This window comes from Balaenoptera musculus, chromosome 13 (assembly GCF_009873245.2).
Source record: "Balaenoptera musculus isolate JJ_BM4_2016_0621 chromosome 13, mBalMus1.pri.v3, whole genome shotgun sequence".
Classification (NCBI taxonomy): Eukaryota; Metazoa; Chordata; class Mammalia; order Artiodactyla; family Balaenopteridae; genus Balaenoptera; species Balaenoptera musculus.
The window spans coordinates 60,384,670-60,407,506 of record NC_045797.1 but is presented as its reverse complement, the minus strand read 5'-3'; the positions used below and the strand labels follow the sequence as shown (position 1 = coordinate 60,407,506).

The 22,837-nt window shown below is 36.6% G+C and overlaps 2 protein-coding genes across 4 annotated transcripts in view; one reads left to right on the top strand and one right to left on the bottom strand.

Annotated features, from left to right (window-relative positions):
* The window catches only part of CEBPZOS (CEBPZ opposite strand), a 33,995-nt gene extending 31,105 nt beyond the window's left edge, over positions 1–2,890 (top strand). For all 3 annotated transcript variants that reach the window (XM_036872479.1, XM_036872480.1, XM_036872481.1), the window contains 2 exons: positions 643–727; positions 1,990–2,890. In XM_036872479.1, coding sequence (XP_036728374.1) covers positions 643–725 — 83 coding nt within the window. In that variant the 3' untranslated portion in view covers positions 726–727; positions 1,990–2,890. The remainder of the gene's footprint in view (positions 1–642; positions 728–1,989) is intronic.
* On the bottom strand, positions 10–22,826 carry CEBPZ (CCAAT enhancer binding protein zeta). The gene is made up of 16 exons (XM_036872474.1): positions 22,607–22,826; positions 17,970–19,459; positions 13,238–13,469; positions 12,160–12,349; positions 10,646–10,734; positions 8,285–8,338; positions 7,637–7,739; positions 7,459–7,527; positions 5,877–5,943; positions 4,687–4,787; positions 4,172–4,229; positions 3,667–3,851; positions 3,153–3,242; positions 1,669–1,730; positions 1,486–1,567; positions 10–903 (listed from the first exon to the last, which is right to left on the bottom strand). The coding sequence occupies exons 1-16, from the start codon at positions 22,760–22,762 to the stop codon at positions 767–769; spliced, it is 3,165 nt and encodes a 1,054-aa protein (XP_036728369.1). The 5' UTR covers positions 22,763–22,826; the 3' UTR covers positions 10–766.
* Between the last annotated feature and the right edge of the window lie 11 nt (positions 22,827–22,837).

Genomic DNA, 22,837 nt, shown 5'->3' with positions numbered 1-22,837 from the left:
GTTTTTCCTTAAGTGAAATTAAGAGTACAAAACAACCTTTTCAGGTAACCTTTATAAATTGTTTCTTTATGACCAATTAAGGGCTAAATGACTTTAATTTTGTGATGCCAATTTCCAAAAATACTGTTCATTTCTATTTTCACTCCTTCTGAGAACACAGTGGAGAAAATTCTCATCCCAGTTAGCCAATGGGTTAATCCAGCTAATGGGCTGGATTCTTAATTCTTCCGGTGGGTTAAGAATGTAGACTTTGGAATGAGACATATCTGAGTGTGACGGAATCAAATCCACAGCTTAAAACTTAAAACCAATCTCTGATTTTCGAACTTCTTGGAGCTTTTTCTTTCTCCGTCAAGTAGAGATAATAATGCCTATCTCATGAATTGTTGTAAGGATTAAACAAGATAACATTATGTAATTACTTCACACAGTATCTGGTATAAAGTAACACTTAGTAAATAGTGTTCATTACAATGATTAGCAGAGATTCTAGAGCTTATACACAACACATGTATCCTATTGTCATCCTTTTCATTTTACCATGTAGAAATAAGGGGAAAAAAGCTAGATTTTTTTTCTCAATATAGTTTAATTTTAACACTTTTACATGATTTCATAAATGACAGCTATTTCTATTTATAGTTTATTACAAATCCATTGAACACTCTGGAATGTATGGAATCAGAGAGCAAGATCAAGAAAAATGGCTGAACAGCAAAAATTAGGAGTAAGTAGAATTTTAACTTGTAATTTACTTAGAAAACACTCATTTTCTTTGCTTTTTAATTTTCTGAGTGGTTTTTGGCCTCTTTCTAAAATTTTTCTTCCTCTTGATGATGCTTTTCACATCTCTGTTGTGTAACCAGTCATCGCGTTCAGCCTCCCACCTAAGCTGTTTGAGACCTTTGAGGAGGGAGAAAAAAGATAAGCACATTGTAGACTCTTGGAGGCCCCACCGAACATCCTAACAGGAACGTCCAGTCTGCCATGACCTACAGTCATTTCCCATCCACTGCGCAAACCCCTCCTTGGTTGTTGCTTTCCTTCCATATTTATCGTCAGAGATTTACTGTTTACAGCAAAGGAACAAATGCTCTAAAGATTTTATTTCCCCTGAACACTTACTGGTGAAAGAAGAGCAGCCAGTAACTATCAATATCAGAAATAATTAAAATGCCTATAAAGTATTTATAAAGTTACTTAGCAAATTCATACTGTATAAAAATAGCCTGCCTCAATAAAAAAAAAAAGTAACTTTTGTAGGCTGTAGTCTTTTTTCCTGTAGTATAAATACTTTTTAATCCCATGTGCTCTGCAGACAGAGGTGAAAAAGCCATTCTTTCCAGGTTGTAAGGAACCATTTATCCCTTCTTATTATAAAAAGGTCCTCCAAAAATATTCAGATTTTCAGAAATTCTAAGTTAAAGCCGAAGTTAGTTAACCTAATTCGAAGTTAAAACCTAAATAAAAATTCAAGTTACTTACTTGCATTATCTTTGTTAGCCATGGCATTCATGCCAATGTTATCAAACTTGGATCCCATATTTTCATCCAACAGGTGGCCAAACTTTAAAAGAGAAAAAGAGGGGGGGATGCACGTATTAGAAAACTTAAAAAACAATGTATCAATAGAATAGCTAACTGCTTAAAGCAGTACATTATCCTTACCTCTTCAGCAGATACAAATAGGTTGGAGTCATTGAAATTTCTTTTCTTTTTTCTTCTTGGTCCTTAAAAAAAAGCATAAGTCTAGATTATTAAATTGTAAATCCAATGATTTTGGATAAATACAATCTTCAACATAGTTTTGTTAAAAAATATATATATTTGGGTTAAAACACACAATTACAATTATCTTCTAGTATCATTAGGTATCTGGCATTTAAAGACAGAAAAATAACTTAAAAGTTAGTATAAAGTTTTTTTTTTTTTAAAGTTAATATCCTAATAGGACTGTTGAGGTGACAACAGTGTCTTCTTGTCTTTCAGATTTGACCATCGATCAAAGTTTGCCCTATTTCGTAGTATCAGGCAAGATTAAAATTCCAAAGTTGACATGGATGGATTTTAGACTAAGTGTAAACTCTAATTAAGTCAGAGGTTTTGTTCTTTGGACTGTGAAGAAATTGATGGTTTGTTTATTATGTGATAAATGGAGTTTTGTTTACTACTCAAAATAAACCTGTTCTTTAAAAAAAACTCCCCTGTAATTCTAAACATATAAACCTTTCAAAATAGATAAGAGAGTGAAGTATCTATTTTTAATATTTATTACATTTTTTCTTTTCCATTATAGTTTATTACAAGATATTTGAATATAGTACCCTGCGCTATACAGTAGGGACCTTGTTTATCCAATTTATCCCCCTTTCCTTTGCCCTTTGGTACCACAAGTTTTTCTTCTATGCCTGTGAGTCTGTTTCTGTTTTGTAAATAAGTTCATTAATGTTTATTACATTTTAACTCACACTATCTAAAACTATATTAACTAAAAATATTGCTTTTATCCATTTTCACTTTACCTGAAACAATACTTAAAACTCTACATCAATGTCTCTACTAGAGCCACTTTGAAATAAAATTCGTCATAAAATATTTATCGTGCTTTCTACATTTTTATCAAAAACTTAATATTGTCACCTGATATAGTACTTTTTTCCTTTTATTAGCACCGTAGAAGTTACACTAAAAGACATAATCTGTTATCATATACTTAAAAAATTCCTATCTGTTTTATATATTTTTGAGGTTATAATCATTTTGTCATGGCAGCAAAATGGCAGATCTCATTAAAAAAGGAAAATGAAGTTAGTAAAGAGCATGGGTTTTTAGATGGGTCAAATGGGAAGGATAAAAGTTGATAGAGAAAAGGAAAAAGGCAACAGGTGTCTATGGAAAATCCAGGGCTTATGTAGTATTGAATGGTTTAAACATGAATGAAATGATGATCTAGAGCTATTTAAATGAGAGGAGTGAATTTGGGAAGAAAAAATAATTGAAGGTGAATGTGAGAAACAACATTTTTCATATATTAAAAATACGTTTAAGACTTCTTATCCATTAGAAAAGTTAATTTCCCAAAATGATAATGAACAATAGCTTTTCCCATGCTCATTGCTTAGGTTTAAAAGAGACTCAATACATTTTCTTACCTTGAAATGACCCAGCAAAGTCAAAATCATTTGCACCTTTTCTCTTGCTTTTCTTACTATTGACTTTGAAGCTGACATCATCATCAAGTTCTGTTACCAAAAGAAACCCTGCTGTTACTAAGCAATTTAAGAAAACAGTAGAACTGCTATAGGGCTACGATGATGAATATTGATTAACTTTTAAAAACTACAAATTACCATTACCAACATTTTAAAAAGGCAGTATAACAGCTCGACAGGTATAGCACAGACAGCCTCATTGCTGATTAAAATAAAAGCCCAAAACAGAAACTCAACTGCTGATAAAACAACAACAACAAAACCCTTCAAAAAAAAAAAAACCCTTCAGTTTCAAATGAGAGGAGAAAAAAGAAAAGGTCCTCTTTAAATTTCTGTCTGATCTGAGTATTAATCTGAATACAGGGTAATATTAAAAAACCTTCAACAGAAGAACTAGCCTATGCTGAGGAAGAAAGCTCCAGTTTGTTTCTGTCTTATGTTTTTAAAAGTTTACCTGGAATGCCCTCATTTTCATCTAACACATCCATGAATGTTCCTCCATCTTCCTCAATTTCACTAAATTCTTCATTCATACTTCCTAAGGAAACTTCATCATCATCCAAATTACCAAGGTCCTCATCTTCTGAATCTTCATCTTCTAAGTCATCCTTAGCTCCTTTTGCTTTCTTCTTCATGTTGCTGAAGAAAAACAACAACTTGAAATGTAAAAGAGGACTTTGTTTTCTCAAGTATGTTTTGGTGACCAGCAGGGCACTAGGCTGTTAACAGAATTCAAAGGAGAGTTACAGATGGCTCAGAGCCTTTATTTAATATACTAACGGGCATTATAAAGGTCCAAAATGAAAGTACTGTGTCCACTTCCCAAACTTCCTTCAATACCTAATACCTTTCTCCTATACAACACATAGTCCTGTGCTCCACTGTTCCGAGGGACAATAATTTGAGAAATGCTGGGAAAAGTTAAAAAAAAAAAAAAAAAATGAAGAAAAGTATTTTACCTAGCAAAGTCAAGGTCATCCTTTCCAGAGGTGAAACAATTATCTTCTTCAAATGTGTCTGCCAGAGAACAATATACAAACTGTGAGATGTAGCAAGGAGTAACAAAGTTGACATGTCTTACATTTGAATCAATCAACACATCATGATTTGGCTGTTCATGATAAGTAAACACCAAAATGATATACATCTGACACTGCTGGTGTTTTATTAATCTACACAAACCCATGAATATGCTGACCTTAATTAAATCCCTAAACTAAATGTGTTCCAGTTAACTTTAGCTTCTTTCTACAGTTCTTTTATGGAAAGAGGGAAAATATCAAATAAAACAATATTTAGCAATTGCAGACCTTTTTACTCCATTAGAACTATTTATGTGCTTATTTTTAGTAGGTGTAATATGATACGCAACATGTGAGCTCAATGTAAGCTTATCTAATTTCCCTTTTTATTTTCAGTCTAAATTCCAATAAAATTTTTCTAACTCTGTGGATTATAAAGGTAAACAAATTACCAATCATCTTTTCAAATTCCTCATCATCCACATCTTCTATACTTTCTTCATCTTCATTCCGTTTTTGTTTCACTTTAACACTAGCAACTTTTTTATAATACCTAAAATAAAATGCATGTTATATATTTGATAATTTTATCATAGGGCCCATTTTACTATAATCAAAGCACCTATGGCCAGTGTCACAAACAAGTGAAAAGCTGTTAACTCAGCTGATTTAGGCTTGGTTCTTCATAAAAACACCTTAACTCATCTTAATTAAATGGCATAGTAAAAGGTTGTTTTAGCATCAACACGATTGAAATGATAACAAGTATTCGAATGTTAGAAACTGTGGCTCTAAATGACCTGTAATCACAATATTTTATCAGACTTTTTCTTCTATCAGGGTACAGTGAAACTTAGCATTTTGCAGATGGGATCATAGCCTCAAAATTCTTTACACAAAAAATTTTTTAAAAAAGCAAACCAGGGACTTCCCTGGTGGCACAGTGGTTGGGAATCCGCCTTCCAATGCAGGGGACACGGATTCAAGCCCTGGTCCGGGAATATCCCACATGTCGCAGAGGAACTAAGCCCGTGCACCACAACTACTGAGCTCGCGCGCCTAGAGCCTGTGCTCTGCAATGAGAAGCCCGCGCACCGCAATGAAGAGTAGCCCCCGCTCGCCGCAACTAGAGAAAGCCCGCGCACAGCAACGAAGATCCAGTGCTACCAAAAAAAAAAAGGAGCAAACCAAATCGAACCCAATTACCCAATCAACCAGATAAGATAATAGTTCCTTTACTATTACAAGGCATTAGTTTTAATACTAGTAGGTTTAGGACTTATCTCCATAGTAGTGCGGTGAATTTTGCTAATTCTACTCGGAGCCATGTTTTGGACAAATAACTCATGAGTTACAGATTTAAGCCTGTAAGAAAATTACTAGAGTAAAAAAATTTTTTTCAAAGTCAAGGTTCTTAAAATTTATGCTAAATTATTAAAAACAAAACCCTCAAATTTACTTGTTTTAGTTTCGTTTAGATATCTTAACATTAGCAAAATGACATTTCTAAACTCCCCTCACAAAAATGGATTGACATATCCTTTGCCCTTTTCAAGATAGGCCTATGTTAACAAAGCATTTACGGAATCTAAAAATTTAAAATTTAACAGTTCTCTAAATGAAACAGTATTAAATATATTACCTGTAGAAAAACACTTCATCCACTGGTATTTGGCTTTCTTCTTTTGCAAGGAACTCCTTACTGTTAACTAGGAAAACAAGTTAAAAATTTTATTTAAGTAATTCTTTTTATATTATTCAAGCTCTTAAGACTAAATACAGAATACCTATAATTCTTTAGAATCTCAAAGATTCTAAAGGCTCATAATGTGAGGAAGTTGGACAGAAGGCATCTTATAAATTTATTTATTTATTTATTGGCTGTGTTGGGTCTTCATTGCTATGCACGGGCTTTCCCTAGATACGGCGAAAAGGGGCTACTCTTCATTGCGGTGCTTCTCTTGTTGCGGAGCACGGGCTCTAGGCACGCAGCCTTCAGCAGTTGTGGCACGCAGACTCAGTAGTTGTGGCTCACGGGCTCTAGAGCGCAGGCTCAGTAGTTGTGGCGCACAGACTTAGTTGCTCTGCGGCATGTGGGATCTTCCCGGACCAGGGCTTGAACCCGTGTCCCCTGCACTGGCAGGCGGATTCTTAACCACTGCACCACCAGGGAAGTCCCTGGACAGAAGGCATCTTATAGTGAGAAGGACAACCTCTGTTGTGTGGAGGAAACCCAACATTTGAAACTTCATCAACTGCAATACAGTTTGTAGCCATCAGTGCGTCACAGTGAAAGAACAGGGTTCTCTTGTCCTGCAGTTGCATCCAGGATCCAAATTTCAAGAGAAACAAAGACTCAAAAGAGTTCTCTTAATAATCACTTTAAACTTGTCATTTTTCACCTTGGAAAAATGACAACAATGCCTGCCATTCTGGGAATAGGAAGCAAACACAGAAGTATCCACAATTTAACTTAATACTGAGGAAAACTAAGAACCAAGAATAAGGAACTACAATATATTAGTGCTTCCTCATCAGAATAAAAATTTCAGGCTCATCTTGGTTAAAAGGGTATTTGGCTTCTGATTCCATCTCTAACTGGGCAAGTCCTTTTATGTCTGGACCTCTGTGATGTAAGTCAATTAGAAATTAAATGATTTATAAGTTGTAACTGAACCCTAGGACTGTGAACAAAAAGGAGCTGGGATCTAGTATATAAGAAATACCTGCTGTGAATACAAGAGCAGAATTAGATCCACAAGATGGGTACTAAATACCTGTTGAAATAAGTTTAAAATGATGCTCTGTGACAAAATCTGTTGTGGGTATTTCCGCCAAGCCCATTAGAGAGCTTAAAACGGTCTGAGCTGTAAAAGGTAATTATATGTGGGCAGTGTCACTGATAAAGCTATAGCTTTACCTATAGATGATACAAGAATGGCAAATGCTAATTGTTGAAGATGGGTGATGGTTATGGGTGGGGTGGGGAGGGTCCATCATATCACTTGTGTATATATGCTTTGGATATGTTTGAAATTTTCTGGAAAAAAAAAAAAGGCCCAATCTCAGTAAACTTGAAAACGCATACCAATCTTGGCAACAAAGATGGATAATATCTCTGGTGCTTAGGTTTTATTCTGATAAAGTAGAGCAAAGAATAACACAATTTATGTGTTACTGACTTGTACTGTTGTCAGGTTCAACCGTCCAGGCTTTATACTTACCAGCAAGACTACGAATATCCTTCATAAAATGTTTTCTTTTTGGCTGCATCACAACACTGTCTGTATTTTCTGAAATGTAAAATCAAGACAGTGTAATGTAAAACCTAGTTATATATGCTCATGTTGTTTATTGAACATTAACAGTGAAAACCAAAAAATTCATCAAATAGAAGCATACCTTTGCCTTTATGTGGCTTTGGATTTCGGTATACAAATCGATCCAAGAATCTCATTAGTGTGAAATCCTGTAGTGGATCCCCTGGATACTCAACATAATTTCCCTGAAAGATAGGGGGAGGGAATTAAGAAATTATATATATACATCCAGAGAAAAAACAAGAAGAAAAGCATAAGCATCTATTACATTGCTTCGAAGGCACAAATATGCAATAAAAGACCCTTCAAATATCCCTTTCATGCATGTTATTCTTTTCTTGAAGAAATTAAACACACTCATACATATTCTACAATGCACTGCTGATTTTATGAATAGTCAAATAGTATTATGTAGGTTATCTAACCATTAACCAGGAACAAAACCCTGACTGGCAAACATGAGAAAAGGGAAAGGGGAGGGCAATCTTTCTTCAGGAGCAAAGCCAGGATGTAGTAAATAACTCTTGTGGTTTTGTAATATCCTGTATTTCCATTCATCTCAAAGTGGGAAGAATTATCTGCTGCTCTGTATCAAACAAGTCATTGCTCCTTTACAACAGCAGAAAAATGTACACGATTCTATCTAGTAAACACTGACTAATTATTGATTATCTAAAACTGGATTACTTATTTTCTTTAATTTCTTGTCTTCTGAATATTTGAGACTTACCTGAAGGATAGTCTTTGCAAAAAGGGCCACAGAGGGATGAAAATGCTCAGAAAGCTAAAAAAAAAATGAAATAAGGTCAACTCCTACCACAGTTGCCGATTATTTAAGAAAATCCAAAAAACTGAAACTTAAGCCGATACATCAGAAGAGTGATTCTCAAAGTTTTGGTCTCAGGAACACTTTATATACTTAAAAATCAAGGACCTCAAGAGCTTCCATAATTTAAGTGGGATATATCTATTGATATTTACCTTATTAGAAATTACAACAGAAAAAATTTAAACACTTATAGTTCATTTAAAATTAACAATAGGGCTTCCCTGGTGGTGCAGTGGTTAAGAATCCGCCTGCCAATGCAGGGGACACGGGTTCGAGCCCTGATCCAAGAAGATCCCACATGCTGTGGAGCAACTAAGCCCGTGCGCCGCAACTACTGAGCCTGCGCTCTAGAGCCCATGAGCCACAACTACTGAGCCAGCGTGCTGCAACCACTGAAGCCCGTGCACCTAGAGCCTGTGCTCCACAACAAGAGAAGCCATCACAATGAGAAGCCTGCGCACCTCAACAAAGAGTAGCCCCCACTCGCCGCAACTAGAGAAAGCCCGTGCGCAGCAACAGAGACCCAACACAGCCAAAGATTAAATAAACAAATAAATTTTAAAAATAAATAAAATTAACAATAAACATATTACATATTAATATAATGTTTTATGAAAAATAACTTTTTCAGAACAAATTAATATTAGTGATAAAAGTAGCATTATTTTCCAGTTTTGCAAATCTATTTAATGTCTGTTTTAACATAAGACAGTGGATTCTCATATCTGCTTCTGTATTCCATGTTATTTTAGTTGAAGTATATGAAGAAAATCTGGCTTCACACAGATATATAGTTGGAAAAAATAGGATTAACCAATAGTCTTTCACATAATTGTGGGGTTTTTTTCTTTGATACTACACTGAAATTGAAGATTAGTTGCAGTATGGAATCTGAAACCCTATCAATCAGCTTTTGGTACTTGCTACTTAAAATTAACTGGTCTACAGTGAATGGATCTTTTATCCATGCTTGACTTCATAACACTGTGTATTAGTCATATGGAGAATACTGACTTTGTGAGTTATGCAATTCTTCCAAATGCTGGTCACATTTCATTCAACATCACAGAAATCACATTGTTAGTATCACCACTCCTTTCAATCAGAAAAGGTACTGAGAAACTGTTAAGCTCAAGATGGTGGTTACAGGAGTTCTAAAATTTTAACCTTTGCTTAAAAGCTTGAACGTTATCATTGACAACACATACTGTCAGCTGTTTTGATTGAAGTAACAGGTTCACGTCATGCATTTTCAAGAAAATATCTCTCAAATACCCAAGTCTGAATGACCAGCCTGTCTGTCAGCCAGCCAGCTAGCTGCATTTCCAACAACTACACAGGCACTTTTCCTTGAAACATGAGACAACCCTCATACTTAGGTCTGCAGCAGAGTGTGTTATGTGTTCTTGTTATATATACACACAGAATATTAAAAAGACATGTATGTACTTTGGGGTCAAGATAATAAAATCAACAATTTTTCCTGCCTCATCGTTCTTATGTGATGCTGGCGTTTTTCCCCCTCTGCAAGTATGTGGCAATGAAGAATGTAATGCCCATGAGTGCAGCCTGGTACTACTGTTTGTATTTGTTTTAAGGCACCAGCAGTTTTATCCATCATTTCTTTAATACCATCAGTGCCACTGTCAATAGTGACAAAGGCAAATAATGTCTTGGTATCACTATGAAAGTAGTTGTGACCTTGCAGACTCGCTAACAAGGTGTCAGGGACCCACAGGAGTCTGCATGGGTAGACACTTGCTTTAGCAAAAAAATCATAGAAAGCTTATTAGAAATATGAGTTCCTTTCACACATTTAAAAAGTAACTTTGCTTGCAAAAAGTTTTATTATCACAAAACCTTTCAGAGATATCTAAGGCATAAAGCAAAATTTATCCATTTTACAGAGCCATTATATGCAATAGTGTGCTTACAAAAAGCAAAATTTACTTATAGCCATGTATAACATCCTTATTTTTTTTTTTTTAACATCCTTATTTTGCAGGCACATTATTTAAGATTTTCTACATGTGAATGTAGAAATGTGTAAATTTAACGTTTTTCAGAGGCAATAGAAATATGGGTTACAAGGCATTACAGCCAGGTGACATACTTCAAATTGCTTTCTTATGCCAATTAATGTCTAAATAACTAAACTCCTATATTTATCACTTATAAGAAAAATGGAAACTTGAAAGTGTTAAATCCATGGGGCAAATATATAGCACAGTTGAATTAAGAGACAATTTGAAATTATTTTACCTTTTTGAGTTCCCAAAGACTTGTATTTTCAGCTCCACAGAACAAAGGGTTTCTACTGAATGGATCATATGTGTTTAACTGTTTGCCACCTGAGAACACAAATATAGTATTTCTCAAATGCTCTATTCCTAGCCCAAGAGGTCACTACACCCACCAGGATCAATGCTGTCACTGACAATTATTAAGTATCAACATTTTTAGTTAGCCAGGCATCCTACCTAGAATAAAAACTCCAAGCCACCAGAATTTATCTTGGTACCTAAGCTAGCATTTGCTATTGAGTAAACCAGGCAGCATATTTATCCCAACTACTAAAAGCTCCCCTTCAAAATTTATCCCCTTTTCAAATAGGTACCCATTTCTCGGTCAATTAGGTCATTAAGTGTTAAGATGACAAATGACCTGAAGATGAAACAGGTCTAAATTCTTTTGGAGCTTTAGAGTACACTGAATGTTTGTCATTAAATTATGCCCAGAAGTAAGTCTCACTTGGAACAGGTTTTATATTATCTGCTTCATGTTTTTAGCAACTCCAGATTAGAAAATTTAAAACAAGGAAACTTCAGAACACGCAAGGAACTGTCTACTTCACAATGCACATGCCTGTCATCCTTCTAAAGGATTATTCCCAGTTTAGCCTTCAGGGCAACTGACGGATTCTTTTAAAAACTTCCTGGTGGCTACCATATTTCTCTTTTATACTTCACAAGCAAACTAAAGTTCAGAGAGATGAAATAATTTGACCAAGAGTCCCACAACAAGTTTGAAGAAATGGGTCTGGCACCTTTCTTGATCCTCAAGGCTAGTGTGCTTTTCTTTACAGCCTCAAATGAAAAGCCTGCATTTCTAAGATTTCTTTTGGCTCTAATAGTCTATTAATAGACTTAATTCAGTTTGTGTGTATGGAAAACATAGTTTCTATATCAAGAATGTTTTCAATCCTAAAACATTACTTTAAGGAACTACAGAGGGTAAACATGATGCTTGAACAAAGTAACGACAAGTTCCACACTATTCACAATATGTAACCAAATACTTTTGTTTATAAATCAAACTTTGTGTACACATATGTGTTGTTTTCATATATGTTCCATGCAGGAGGCCTTTACATGTACAGATAAAGATCAAGAAACTAAAACTCATTCAAAAGTATAAACTTATTACACTTACAGCTGAAGGAAAAGAGATCTACTGTGCATCTAACATGGCCAAAGTTTTCTCACTAAATCTTCACAGCTCCAAAAGGTATCTGCTTTAATTTCTAAGATTTAAATTATTTTAAAAGATGTATTTATTATCTGTAGTACTGTTCATAAGTAAGTCAATGATTCATTATATTAAAAATTTACTTCTAGGATCCTAATTATATCTGGTTATGAGTGCTCCCATCTAAAATAAAGCAATATTGAGGACTTCTAAAATGGTATAATATTAATTTCTATTAAGATTAAAGAGGAATCCAGTTCCTCGGTTTAAAAATTCAAGAAAATAATTTAAAGATTTAAGAAACTCACCTTTCAAATTATCAAAGTGCACCCAAGAAGCAGACTCTAACTTTTTGGTTTCCACATGACTTTCAGACACAGTTTCTTCCATCTCAACTTTTTTCATGGTATCTGTATCTGTTTCTTTATCTGCATCAGTGAATTTTTCTGTTTCTTCATCATCTCCTATGTCAATAAAATTTTCTTCCTCATCAGACTCCTAAAAAAAAATGGTTTAATGAATCTGGGTTAATCAACGGGAAGAGTATTCAATTACATGAAGTAGTTTTGAAGAAGATCTGTTTATTGCAATTTTGATGAAACGTGAAAGTTCCATCAATGGAATTTAGAATGAGAGGAGACCACATTCTTATTCCTAAATGTAACAGAGTTAAGTTTTGAGCCAAGAATCCCTGAGACTTTGAAAGCATTCAGCCCTCAAATGAACTGAGCTGTTGTACATAACCCTATGAGGTAGGTGCTATTACGTCCATTTCACAACTGAGGAGATAGGCTTAAGAGATCTATTAGCTCTATAACTGTAACTACCTCATATAATCACATTTTAGGGTAGTTTGTTACGAGTAAAGGGGTGAAGCAACATGCCCACCTAGTAAACTGTACACCTGGGACTAAAATCCAGGTCAGTCTAATTCCAGGACTCACACTCTGCTCCAGAGAACTAAGTAAGTTATTGTCACTGAAGCAAAGAAGAAAAATACCAAATATATTTCAGAAGCCACTCGATTTAAAAAGCAATTGTAGGGCTTCCCTGGTGGCGTAGTGGTTGAGAGTCTGCCTGCCAATGCAGGGGACACGGGTTCGAGCCCTGGTCTGGGAAGATCCCACATGCCGCGGAGCAACTAGGCCCGTGAGCCACAACTACTGAGCCTGCGCGTCTGGAGCCTGTGCTCCGCAACAAGAGAGGCTGCGATAGTGAGAGGCCCGCGCACCGCGATGAAGAGTGGCCTCCACTTGCCGCAACTAGAGAAAGCCCTCGCACAGAAATGAAGACCCAACACAGCCATAAATAAATAAAAATAAATAAATAAATAAATAAAATTAAAAAAAAAAAAAAAAAAAAAAAAAAAGCAATTGTAAAATATACCGGAGGATCATCTAGTTGACTTCTTAAACCTGGTTTTGCTTTAAGGATCTCAGACACGAGATATAAAGCTCCACATATGAATGGCGGCATCTGTTCACACGTAACCTGAAGTAACCTCTTCACAAAAGCCTTCACCCTCCGCAACATGATGTCAGCTTTCAGAGACTTGTAGACAAGGTTAAGAAACATGGCTTGCTTAGAACACAACATTAACCCTGGATCCAGCATCTTCCTGCAAAACAGAAACAAGATTGCGTTTATTCATAAAACACCCCCATACCCAGCAACTACTAGAGGCAACTACTAACCTCATCTTAGTCAGGAATAACCTTGCTGCTTATTTTAGAAGAGACCATTTCTGCCCTAAGATGTAAGATGGAAGTCAATGACCAGAATAGAAAGAGTGATGATAGTACCAGGGGGAAGAAAAGCCACAGGAGCACGACTTTCTTTTTTGTGTGTGGTTTCTTTTCTCTTTTCCAAGTGGTTTTCTATTCTCTAGACCAACAGGGCGCAGCCCTAACAGTATAATTTTTCATATAGATAAAGAACTGCGCATGGAAGGCTAATCCAAAACCAAACAGTGAAAACTGGCCTATGAAAGCAGTCAACTAGACCAGGGTTCTTATCCTTGCATCACTAGCTACTAGCTGGGTGACCAGAGGCTGCCTACACATGGCTCTAGTGAAGACTGTACATGTAGAGTAGAAAACTGAACTGTGAGAATCTCTTGTTCAATGTACTACCTGTGTAAATCCTTCCTGTACACTATTCTGTGCCCAGAATGCCATTCTCCAACCGTCTGCACGTCCATAGGTTCCTCCGTTATTCTCTATCTCAGTCCCATGTTTATCTTCTTTATAGTTTAACACATTTTGTTTCCTTTCTCTTTTTTCCCCCCAAAGTCCAATGGAACAGGGACTGTGCCTGTGTTATTCACTGTTGTAACCCCAGTGCCTGGCACTTAATAAGCACTCAATATTTGTTGAATGAGTAAGTGGTTCATTCCATGGCAAGTGCTCGTTCAATGTCTCTCGTGACTGAGGATTGCTCACTCTCACTCTAGGAGCACAGTCCAATTTTGGACAACTCATTTTTGCCAGAAAACACCTTCTTTATCCACAGCTGAAATCTGCTCCTGTGTAATTTCCAACCATCAATTTTACTACTGCCTTCTGAAGCAACACAAGCAACAAGCGCAAAAATAAACAAGTGGGACTACATAAAACTAAAAGCCCTCTGCACAACAAAGGAAACCATCAACAAAATGAAAAAGCAACATATGGAATGGAAGAAAATATTTGCAAACCATGTATCTGATAAATGGTTAATATAAAAAATATATAAGGAACCTCATACAATAGCAAAAACCTCCCAAATAATCCAATTTAAAAATGGGCAAAGGACCTGAATAGACGTTTTTCCAAAGAAGACACACAAATGGCCAAAAGGTACGTGAAAAGGCGCTCAATACTACTAATCATCAGGGAAATGGAAATCAAAATCACGTCGAGATATCAACTCACACCTGTTAGGATGGTTATTATAAAAAAGACAGGAGTTAACAAACATTGACAAGAATGTGGAAAAAATGGAACCCTTGTACACTGTTGGTAGGAATATAAATTGCTACAGCCATTATGGAAAACAGTATGGCAGTTCCTCAACAAATTAAAAATAAAACTATCATATGACCCGGCAATGCCACTTCAGGGCATATATCCAAAGGAAATGAAGTCAGTATCTCAAAGAGCTATCTGCACTCCCACATTCACTGTATTATTCACAATAGCCAAAGTATGGAAACAACCTATGTGTGTGTCAACAGATGAATGGATAATGAAGATGTGGTATATACACACAATGGATTATTATTCAGCCACAAGAAAGAAGGAAGCCCTTTTTGTGACACGTATGAACCTGGAGGACATTATGCATAGTGAAAAAAGAGAAAGATGACTACTCTAATGTCATGTATATGTAGAAGCTTAAAAAAAAATCAAATTCATAGAAACAGGGAACAGATTGGTAGGGGGTGGGGTAATGGGGAGATGTTGGTCAAAGGGTGTAAGCGTTCAGCTGCATGGTGAATATAGTTAATAATACTGTATCGAGTACTTGAAATTTGCTGAGAATACATCTTAGGCATTCTCAATCCCTCCCCCCCCCCGTAGTAACTATGTATGTGAGGTGATCCATGTGTTAATTAACTTGATTATGGTAATCATCACAATGGATACATGTATCAAATCTTCATGTTGTATGCTTTAAATATATACAATTTTATAGGTCAATAAACTGGTTAAAAAACCCACAACAAAATAACCTAATTATATTTTTACACGACAGCCTTTCAAATACTTGACCATTTACTATAGCTATTATTTGTCCTTCTCTCCCCCAAAATCTCTCTTCTGCAGGCTGCTGAGATATTATCTCATATGATAATTTTAAAATTCTCTCTTTATCCTGTTTGCTGAATCCTAGAGATGCTCCAAATGGTCTGGACCCCCAGACATTAGGACACCCAGAATTAATACAATCCTCCAGATAACCACTCCAAAAGTGGAATCAATCCTTTTGTTCTAAGCACTTTTAATTTTTTTCTACTAACACCAGAAATGAAAATATTTAACCCTGCGAGGCATTTTCATATTGCTCACATATCTAGTTTTCCCCATTTGTCAGTTCCACAATTCTAGTACCTACTGGTGATATTCTGAGAAAGTCTATGTTATTCATATAATTTTTGCTATTCTACTTTCTCTCCTCTCATTTGAATTTTTCAACATTTCCATCCATTTTGGCGCTCATTTTAAATCATAAGTTCCATTAGGCATCAAAAGAAAAACTTGAGAATTTAGATGGCTGTTGTCTCCACCATTTGACCCAGAATACGTTCCTGGAGTTTTTGATAAATCACGTTTTTGTAAACCAAATTGCTTCTTCATTTCTTTTATCCCTCAACTAATATCAGGGAATTTTTATTTAAAGGATTTTTAATAAAACCAAGAGAAAATAAATACTTTAAAAAGGCTTAAAAGCCCTTTGAGGGAATCCATCTGTGAGAGCTCTTGGCAAACAGTAATTTAAAGAGTTAGGAATGTACTCCTCAGAGATGTTAGACTGCTGTGTTAAACTCTGACATGTTAAATGGATATCAGAAATATAAGTTTTCCAATAGATTCCACACACTTTCGAAAAATTAGAAATTCTTATGACCCTCAAAAGTTACCAAAAAACCTAATCCTGAAACCTCTACATTTTCAGCCTTGGAAGTCTTTCCAAACTAAGAAGAGTTGTTAAGTATTTGTTACTTTATTTTTTAAAAAAATTAAAACATTTCTTTTTGGCCACACTGTGCAGCTTGTGGGATTCTTAGTTCCCCAACCAGGGATTGAACCCAGGCCATGGCAGTGAGAGCGTCGAGTCCTAACCACTGGACTGCCAGGGAATTAGGGTTACAGTACTTTAAAAGACTGTAGACTCTTAAGAGTTGTGGAAAGGCCTCTGAGATTCTTTTTAGTGTATCAGTGCAATCAGGGCCATGAATCACCATGAACTCCAAGTCAATAGGCCTGGATTTGCCACCTAACTTGGCCTCATACTGTCTGTGTGACCTTGCACAAATTATTGTACCTCACAGGCTGGAGAGCTGTTAAGAGGATTAAATTTAAGAAATGTATGTGAGTAGTAATAATAATAATGATGATGATAATGGTAGCAGCCAACACTTACAGAGCACTTACTATGTTGTTGGGCATTGTTAAATTCATACCATACACTAACGATGACATGGGTTTACAAATACATTAACTCCTTAATCTTATTAAAATCCCAGTTCTGTCATTTTTTAGCTGTGTAATGTGGGGAAGTTTCGTAATCTTCATAATAACCCTACGGGATAGGTGCTTCCCTTGACAATTTATAGATGAATAAAAGCACAGTAAAATGGGATTGATCATGTTTACCAATATGGTTTTAATGAGGATTAAGTATTTGTCCAAAGTTACACAGCAAGCTAATAGCTGGTATTCAAATCCAGTTCATGTAGCTTAGGTCCAAGATATTAACCACTATGTTACATTTCTCACAAGACATATGTATGTAAAATTAGAAAAACGAATTAGAAGGAAATACGTAGCTTGTTGGTGTACTTCAACAGTTCCCAAGTGTACAAACTGTTCAAAATATCAGCCCCCAGTGGGTGCACTGCAGGACAGTTGCAAAATTCAGTAAATCTAGTACCAAAGTCTTAATCCCAATATTTTAAAAAAACTCCAAAACTGCAAACCCCAACCCTCCTATCTAAAAACATTCTTGTTTACCATTTGTCCTCCCCAATTTGAACGAAAGTGCCTCTAGAGGTGGGAATTTTGTTCACTGTGCTATATCCTGAGTTCTGGAATAGTGCCCAGCACATAGTTGACACTCAAAAAATTCTTGTTGAATGAACGACTAAATGGCTGTGTGAAGGACAGGAGGAAAGAAATACAGGACCGAGGATGGGGACTTCTCAAAATAAAAAATAATAAATGACGTATTCAAAACATATAATACAGATGCCCAACAGGGAGCCAAAGATTAAATGACTCAAAGTTGGTGAATAGCAAGTTGCTGAGAGGGGCCAAAAATCCTACTTTCTAAGTCTTTCTATTGCCCCACAGAGGGGCACTGCATTATATTAGACCATATTACTTCTCATTCACACACTGGAATAGTAGGTACTTACCGATATAATGCTGCATAATATCGATCTGATATCGTCTGCTGAGAATTCATTACTTGGAAGAGCAACATTAAAGCCTGCACACTGGTATTAAAATTCACAATATGCAGCACTTTGAACAGCGTGTCAACCTGCTCCCTCACTTTGTCATCACCAGTCTGGGCATAGGGATATGCCCTATTCACTCCTGTTAAAAGGGCACTGAGCATTTTTGACTCAATATCTTTTTTCTTGATGCAAGTCCGAAAAAAACAAAAATAAAGAGTTATTAGTTTGTTAGCTAATTCACTTTCTTCATGGGAGAGGGCCATTTGATTTAAAAAGCAAATTGCATAATACTGGGCTTTGGAGCTGATATTTGAGCGGAAAAGCAGTCTTTCTACTTCACTACACACAACTCCTTTCATATTGGGATGTTTACAAAGCAATGTCTCCAACAGATGGGAGGCTTTGGTGGCTATTCTGTTCTGAGGATCTCCCAGTTTATTTACCACGTGCACAAGAAGGGCCTTTTCTTCCTCAGGTTTGTTACAAAGAAGCTCATGAGCCACTACAAGGGCTCGAATTTTGGTGGTTACTAATGAATCATGACTTAAAGTTTCTAAGACTTGCACAAATTCAGCCACTAAGTGTTTCAGCTGGTGTTCAAAATACCATAATATGAGTCTTCTATCTCTTGAGTCCTTGTTGCCACTGGACAACTGTTCTAGTTTGTTGAAAGGATGCTGGCTGAAAATCCGTAGCTTTCGACTGTCTGGCAAAAGGTCTGTAATGAGTAACTCTTTGAAAGTATCCAAAGCCATGAGGCACTGCTGTTTGCTACCCTTCTTTTTAACAAGGTTCAGGAGAGTTTCTACAAACTGGAGTGTGTGAATAGCATCATCCTGAATAAGAAGAATCATGGCTGCCATTCTGTCACCTAGCGTCCCTGATGACACAATTGCCTTCATCCAGGTAGAAGAGGCTCCCTTTTGATTATTTGTCTTATTTTTGAATAAGTTGATTTCATGTTCATACAACTTCTGAGCCAAGGTTTTGTACTTAGACACAACATCCTGAGGCTGGGGTCCCAATGAGTATTCATTGCTATACTCCAGATCATACCATTTGCCTCCAGACTTAAGTAACAATGTCCGTCTCTCAAAAAATTCAAAGATATCCTGTTGCTTATCTCTCTTTGCTTTCGTTATGGCACTGCTGTTCTCAACAGAATGTTGTTCTGGCCTCTTCTTATTTTTCACCTTACTTTCACTTTCTGCTGTATTTTGCTTTTTATTATCTACTTTAGATAATCTTGCTTCTTTTTTGCTGGCTTCTTGTTTTTTAGCTGGTTGATCTTCTTCAATTAAGAAAGCTTTTGCATACTTGGCCAAACTAAGATTTTGAATAAATGCTTCCAATTCACCCTGCTGAAGATCATCAATTGCTCCTTTTTTGCCTCCATCCACCACTTCCTCATTCTCATCCAAAGCAGTCAGCATAAGGTAATCTTGCTGCATAAAAATATAAGTTAAAAATAAATTACAAATCCAACAGTTTAGTTAAAACCTCAAAAGTTAATTTGATATCTATATCCTTGAAATCAATTATCCATAAAATTGAGTTATCACAGTATTGCCTAGGCTCCCACCTACACCCAAAGTACTTACTTGATAGATCAAAGATTTAAATGTGAAAAATAAAACCATAAAGTAATAGGAGAAAGCACAGCATAATTAAAAGAATAATTCCAGAGACTTCCCTGGCGGCCCAGTGGTTAAGACTTCGCCTTCCAATGCAGGGGGTGCGGGTTCAATCTGCTGGTTGGGGAGCTAAGATCCCACATGCCTTGTGACCAAAAAAAAACCCAAAACCTAAAACAGAAGCAATTTGTGACAAATTCAATAAAGACTTTAAAAATGGTCCGCATCAAAAATAACTTTAAAAAATAAAAATAAAAATAAAATTTTTTAATTAAAAAAATAATTCCAGAGTAGGGAAAAATCTTTCCAAATTTGACATAAAACCCAGGGTCCATAAAGAAAAGAATGGATATATTTATTATTCTCTTACACACAAAACATATACAAAAATTGAAAGACAAATAATAAGCTGGAAAAAACAACTGGCAACTCATATCAAAGTAATTTGGCTTAATATGTAATATAAAAGTTCCTATACATCAGCTAAGGAAGTGACAACCCAACAGAAAGATGTGCAAAGGATATAAACAAACGGTTCATAGAAAAAAAAGTGGTTCTTTAAAAATGTGAAAAGATGCTCAACCTCACTGACATTTAAAGAAGTCCAAATTAGAACCACAATGACACATCTATTTTTTAATCTGCCAGAGAAGCAAAGATAAAATTAAGACAGGTGGTGTTGGGGAAAGGGTGGAGGAAAAGGCACTTTCCTAAATGGCTGATGGAAGTGTAAACTGGCACAACTTCTATGGAGAGCAATTTGTCAACTTCAGTCAAAATACAAGACAAATCCTTTGACCCAGCAGTTCCATTTCTATAAATTTAGGTTATGCATACACTTACAAATGTGGAAAAAGATATATATGTTCAAGGTTATTTACTGAAGCATTATTTAAAATAGCAAAAGATTGACAACTTAAATATCCACAATAAATGGCTAGTTAGATAAATTAAGAAAATGATGTTATGGGCATAAAACCAAAGACAGAACTTTCTTTTTTTTTTTTTTTTTTTTAAGTTTTTGGCCGCACCCCACGGCATGTGGGATCTTAGTTCCCCGACCAGGGATCGAACCCACGCCTCCTGCATTGGAAGGCAAAGTCTTAACCACTGGACCACCGGGGAAGTCCCAGGACAGAACTTTATACTGATGTGGAGGGATATCTAATAAAACAGTAAGAAAAAAAAGATTTAAAATATTACATAGTATGGTACCTTTTGTGTAAAAAATAACAAACATAGGTGTGTGTGTGTGTGTGTGTGTGTGTGTGTATCTGCTTGGAAGATATAAAAGACACAAAAATAATTGCTTCCTGGAAGGGAAACTGCATGGCTGGAGATAAAAGTGGGAAAGAAGACTTTTCATCCTGTACCCCCTCCTTTAAACAAAACAAAGCAAAAACCAAAACAAACCTTTTCATAACATGTGCATATATTACCTACTCAAAAATTAAATACAACCCAAGTACAGAGCAAACTGTGAATATGCCCCGGTAAGTTGCATTTCTCCTGCCTCTAATCGCTCATCCTCCCCCTCCCCCTCCCCATGTTGCCCAGAAAGTCTAGTCTGAAAACAAAACATATAATAAAAAGCAAAGCTCTGTTACATATTTGCTACAAATCTTCTAAGGTTTCCCATCAAATTCAGAAGATAAGCCCATCCTCTTACCTCTCTGACCTCCTTTTTTTTTTTTTTTAACATCTTTATTGGAGTATAATTGCTTTACAATGTTGTGTTAGTTTCTGCTGTATAACAAAGTGAATCAGCTATACATATATATATCCCCATATCCCCTCCCTCTTGCATCTACCTCCCACCCTCCCTATCCCACCCCTCTAGGTGGTCGCAAAGCACCGAGCTGATCTCCCTGTGCCATGCAGCTGCATCCCACTAGCTATCTATTTTACATTTGGTAGTGTATATATGTCCATGCTACTCTCTTACTTTGTCCCAGCTTACCCTTCCCCCTCCCCGTGTCCTCAAGTCCATTCTCTACGTCTGTGTCTTTATTCCTGTCCTGCACCTAGGTTCATCAGAACCATTTTTTTTTTTAGATTCCATATATATGTGTTAGCATATGTTATTTGTTTTTCTCTTTCTGACTTACTTCACTCTGTATGATAGACTCTAGGTCCATCCACCTCACTACAAATAACTCAATTTCATTTTTTCATGGCTGAGTAACATTCCATTGTATATATGTGCCACATCTTCTTTATCCGTTCATCTGTCGATGGACACTTAGCTTGCTTCCATGTCTGACCTCATTTCTTACTGCTCTCCTCTCACCTCACTTGCACTATTTTTACTGTTCCTGGAACAACAAAACCAAAAAGGCTCAGTCCTTTCTTTCCTTCAATTTTCTGCTCGAAAACTCAGGGGTGGGTCCCCCGATCACCTCGTTTAAAACTGTAACGCCTCGCCCATTTATTATCCTCCCTCCTCGTTTTAATTTTCTCTGCTAAGCGTCTGATATACAATGTATTCCAAAGTTTGGTTACTGTTTCTTTGCCTTAATTAGGATGTAAATTCCAAGAGCACAGAGAGCTTCTTGGGCGTAAACTGAGCGTGTGGGTGTACTTTGTGAGAATAGAAGTTAAATTCCAATACCACTGGGGCTCCAAACACTGATACCACGAGGTCAGGACCAAAAAAAAAAGTCAGTCCTCTCCGACCTGACAGAGTGCCAGTTATACTACGTCAATAAAATGAGATGACACCTACATCCTAAGAAAAGACACGGCATAAAAACGTTCAATTCTAAACGACTTTTCTCTTGCAAAGAGCAATGGGAAAGAAGTGCGGGAAGCGCACCGAGCACATTTCAAAACTGGGATCTGGGTCCACGATGCCCTCCCACTCTGCAGCTCGGGGGCTGCCGGGCCACTTGCCCCCGCCACTCGCGGGACCACTCCACGCGCCTGTGTTTCCCTTCTCTTGGAGTCCAAGGCCATTACCTTGGTGCCCCCGAGCCGTAACACCTCCTGCAGGGAGAACCCATCGTCGGCCTCATCGTTAGCATCCTCGTCGTCCTCGTCCGGATCTTCCACCGCTTCCTCCGGGAGCCAGGGCCGCTTGGCGTGGAACTCCAAAGGTTTCTTAGCAGCCGCCATGGCAAGCAAAGCTCACGCACACGGCCCAAAGCTTCCTTCCGCTTGGCCGGGTGACGTACTTCCTGCAGGGGGCGT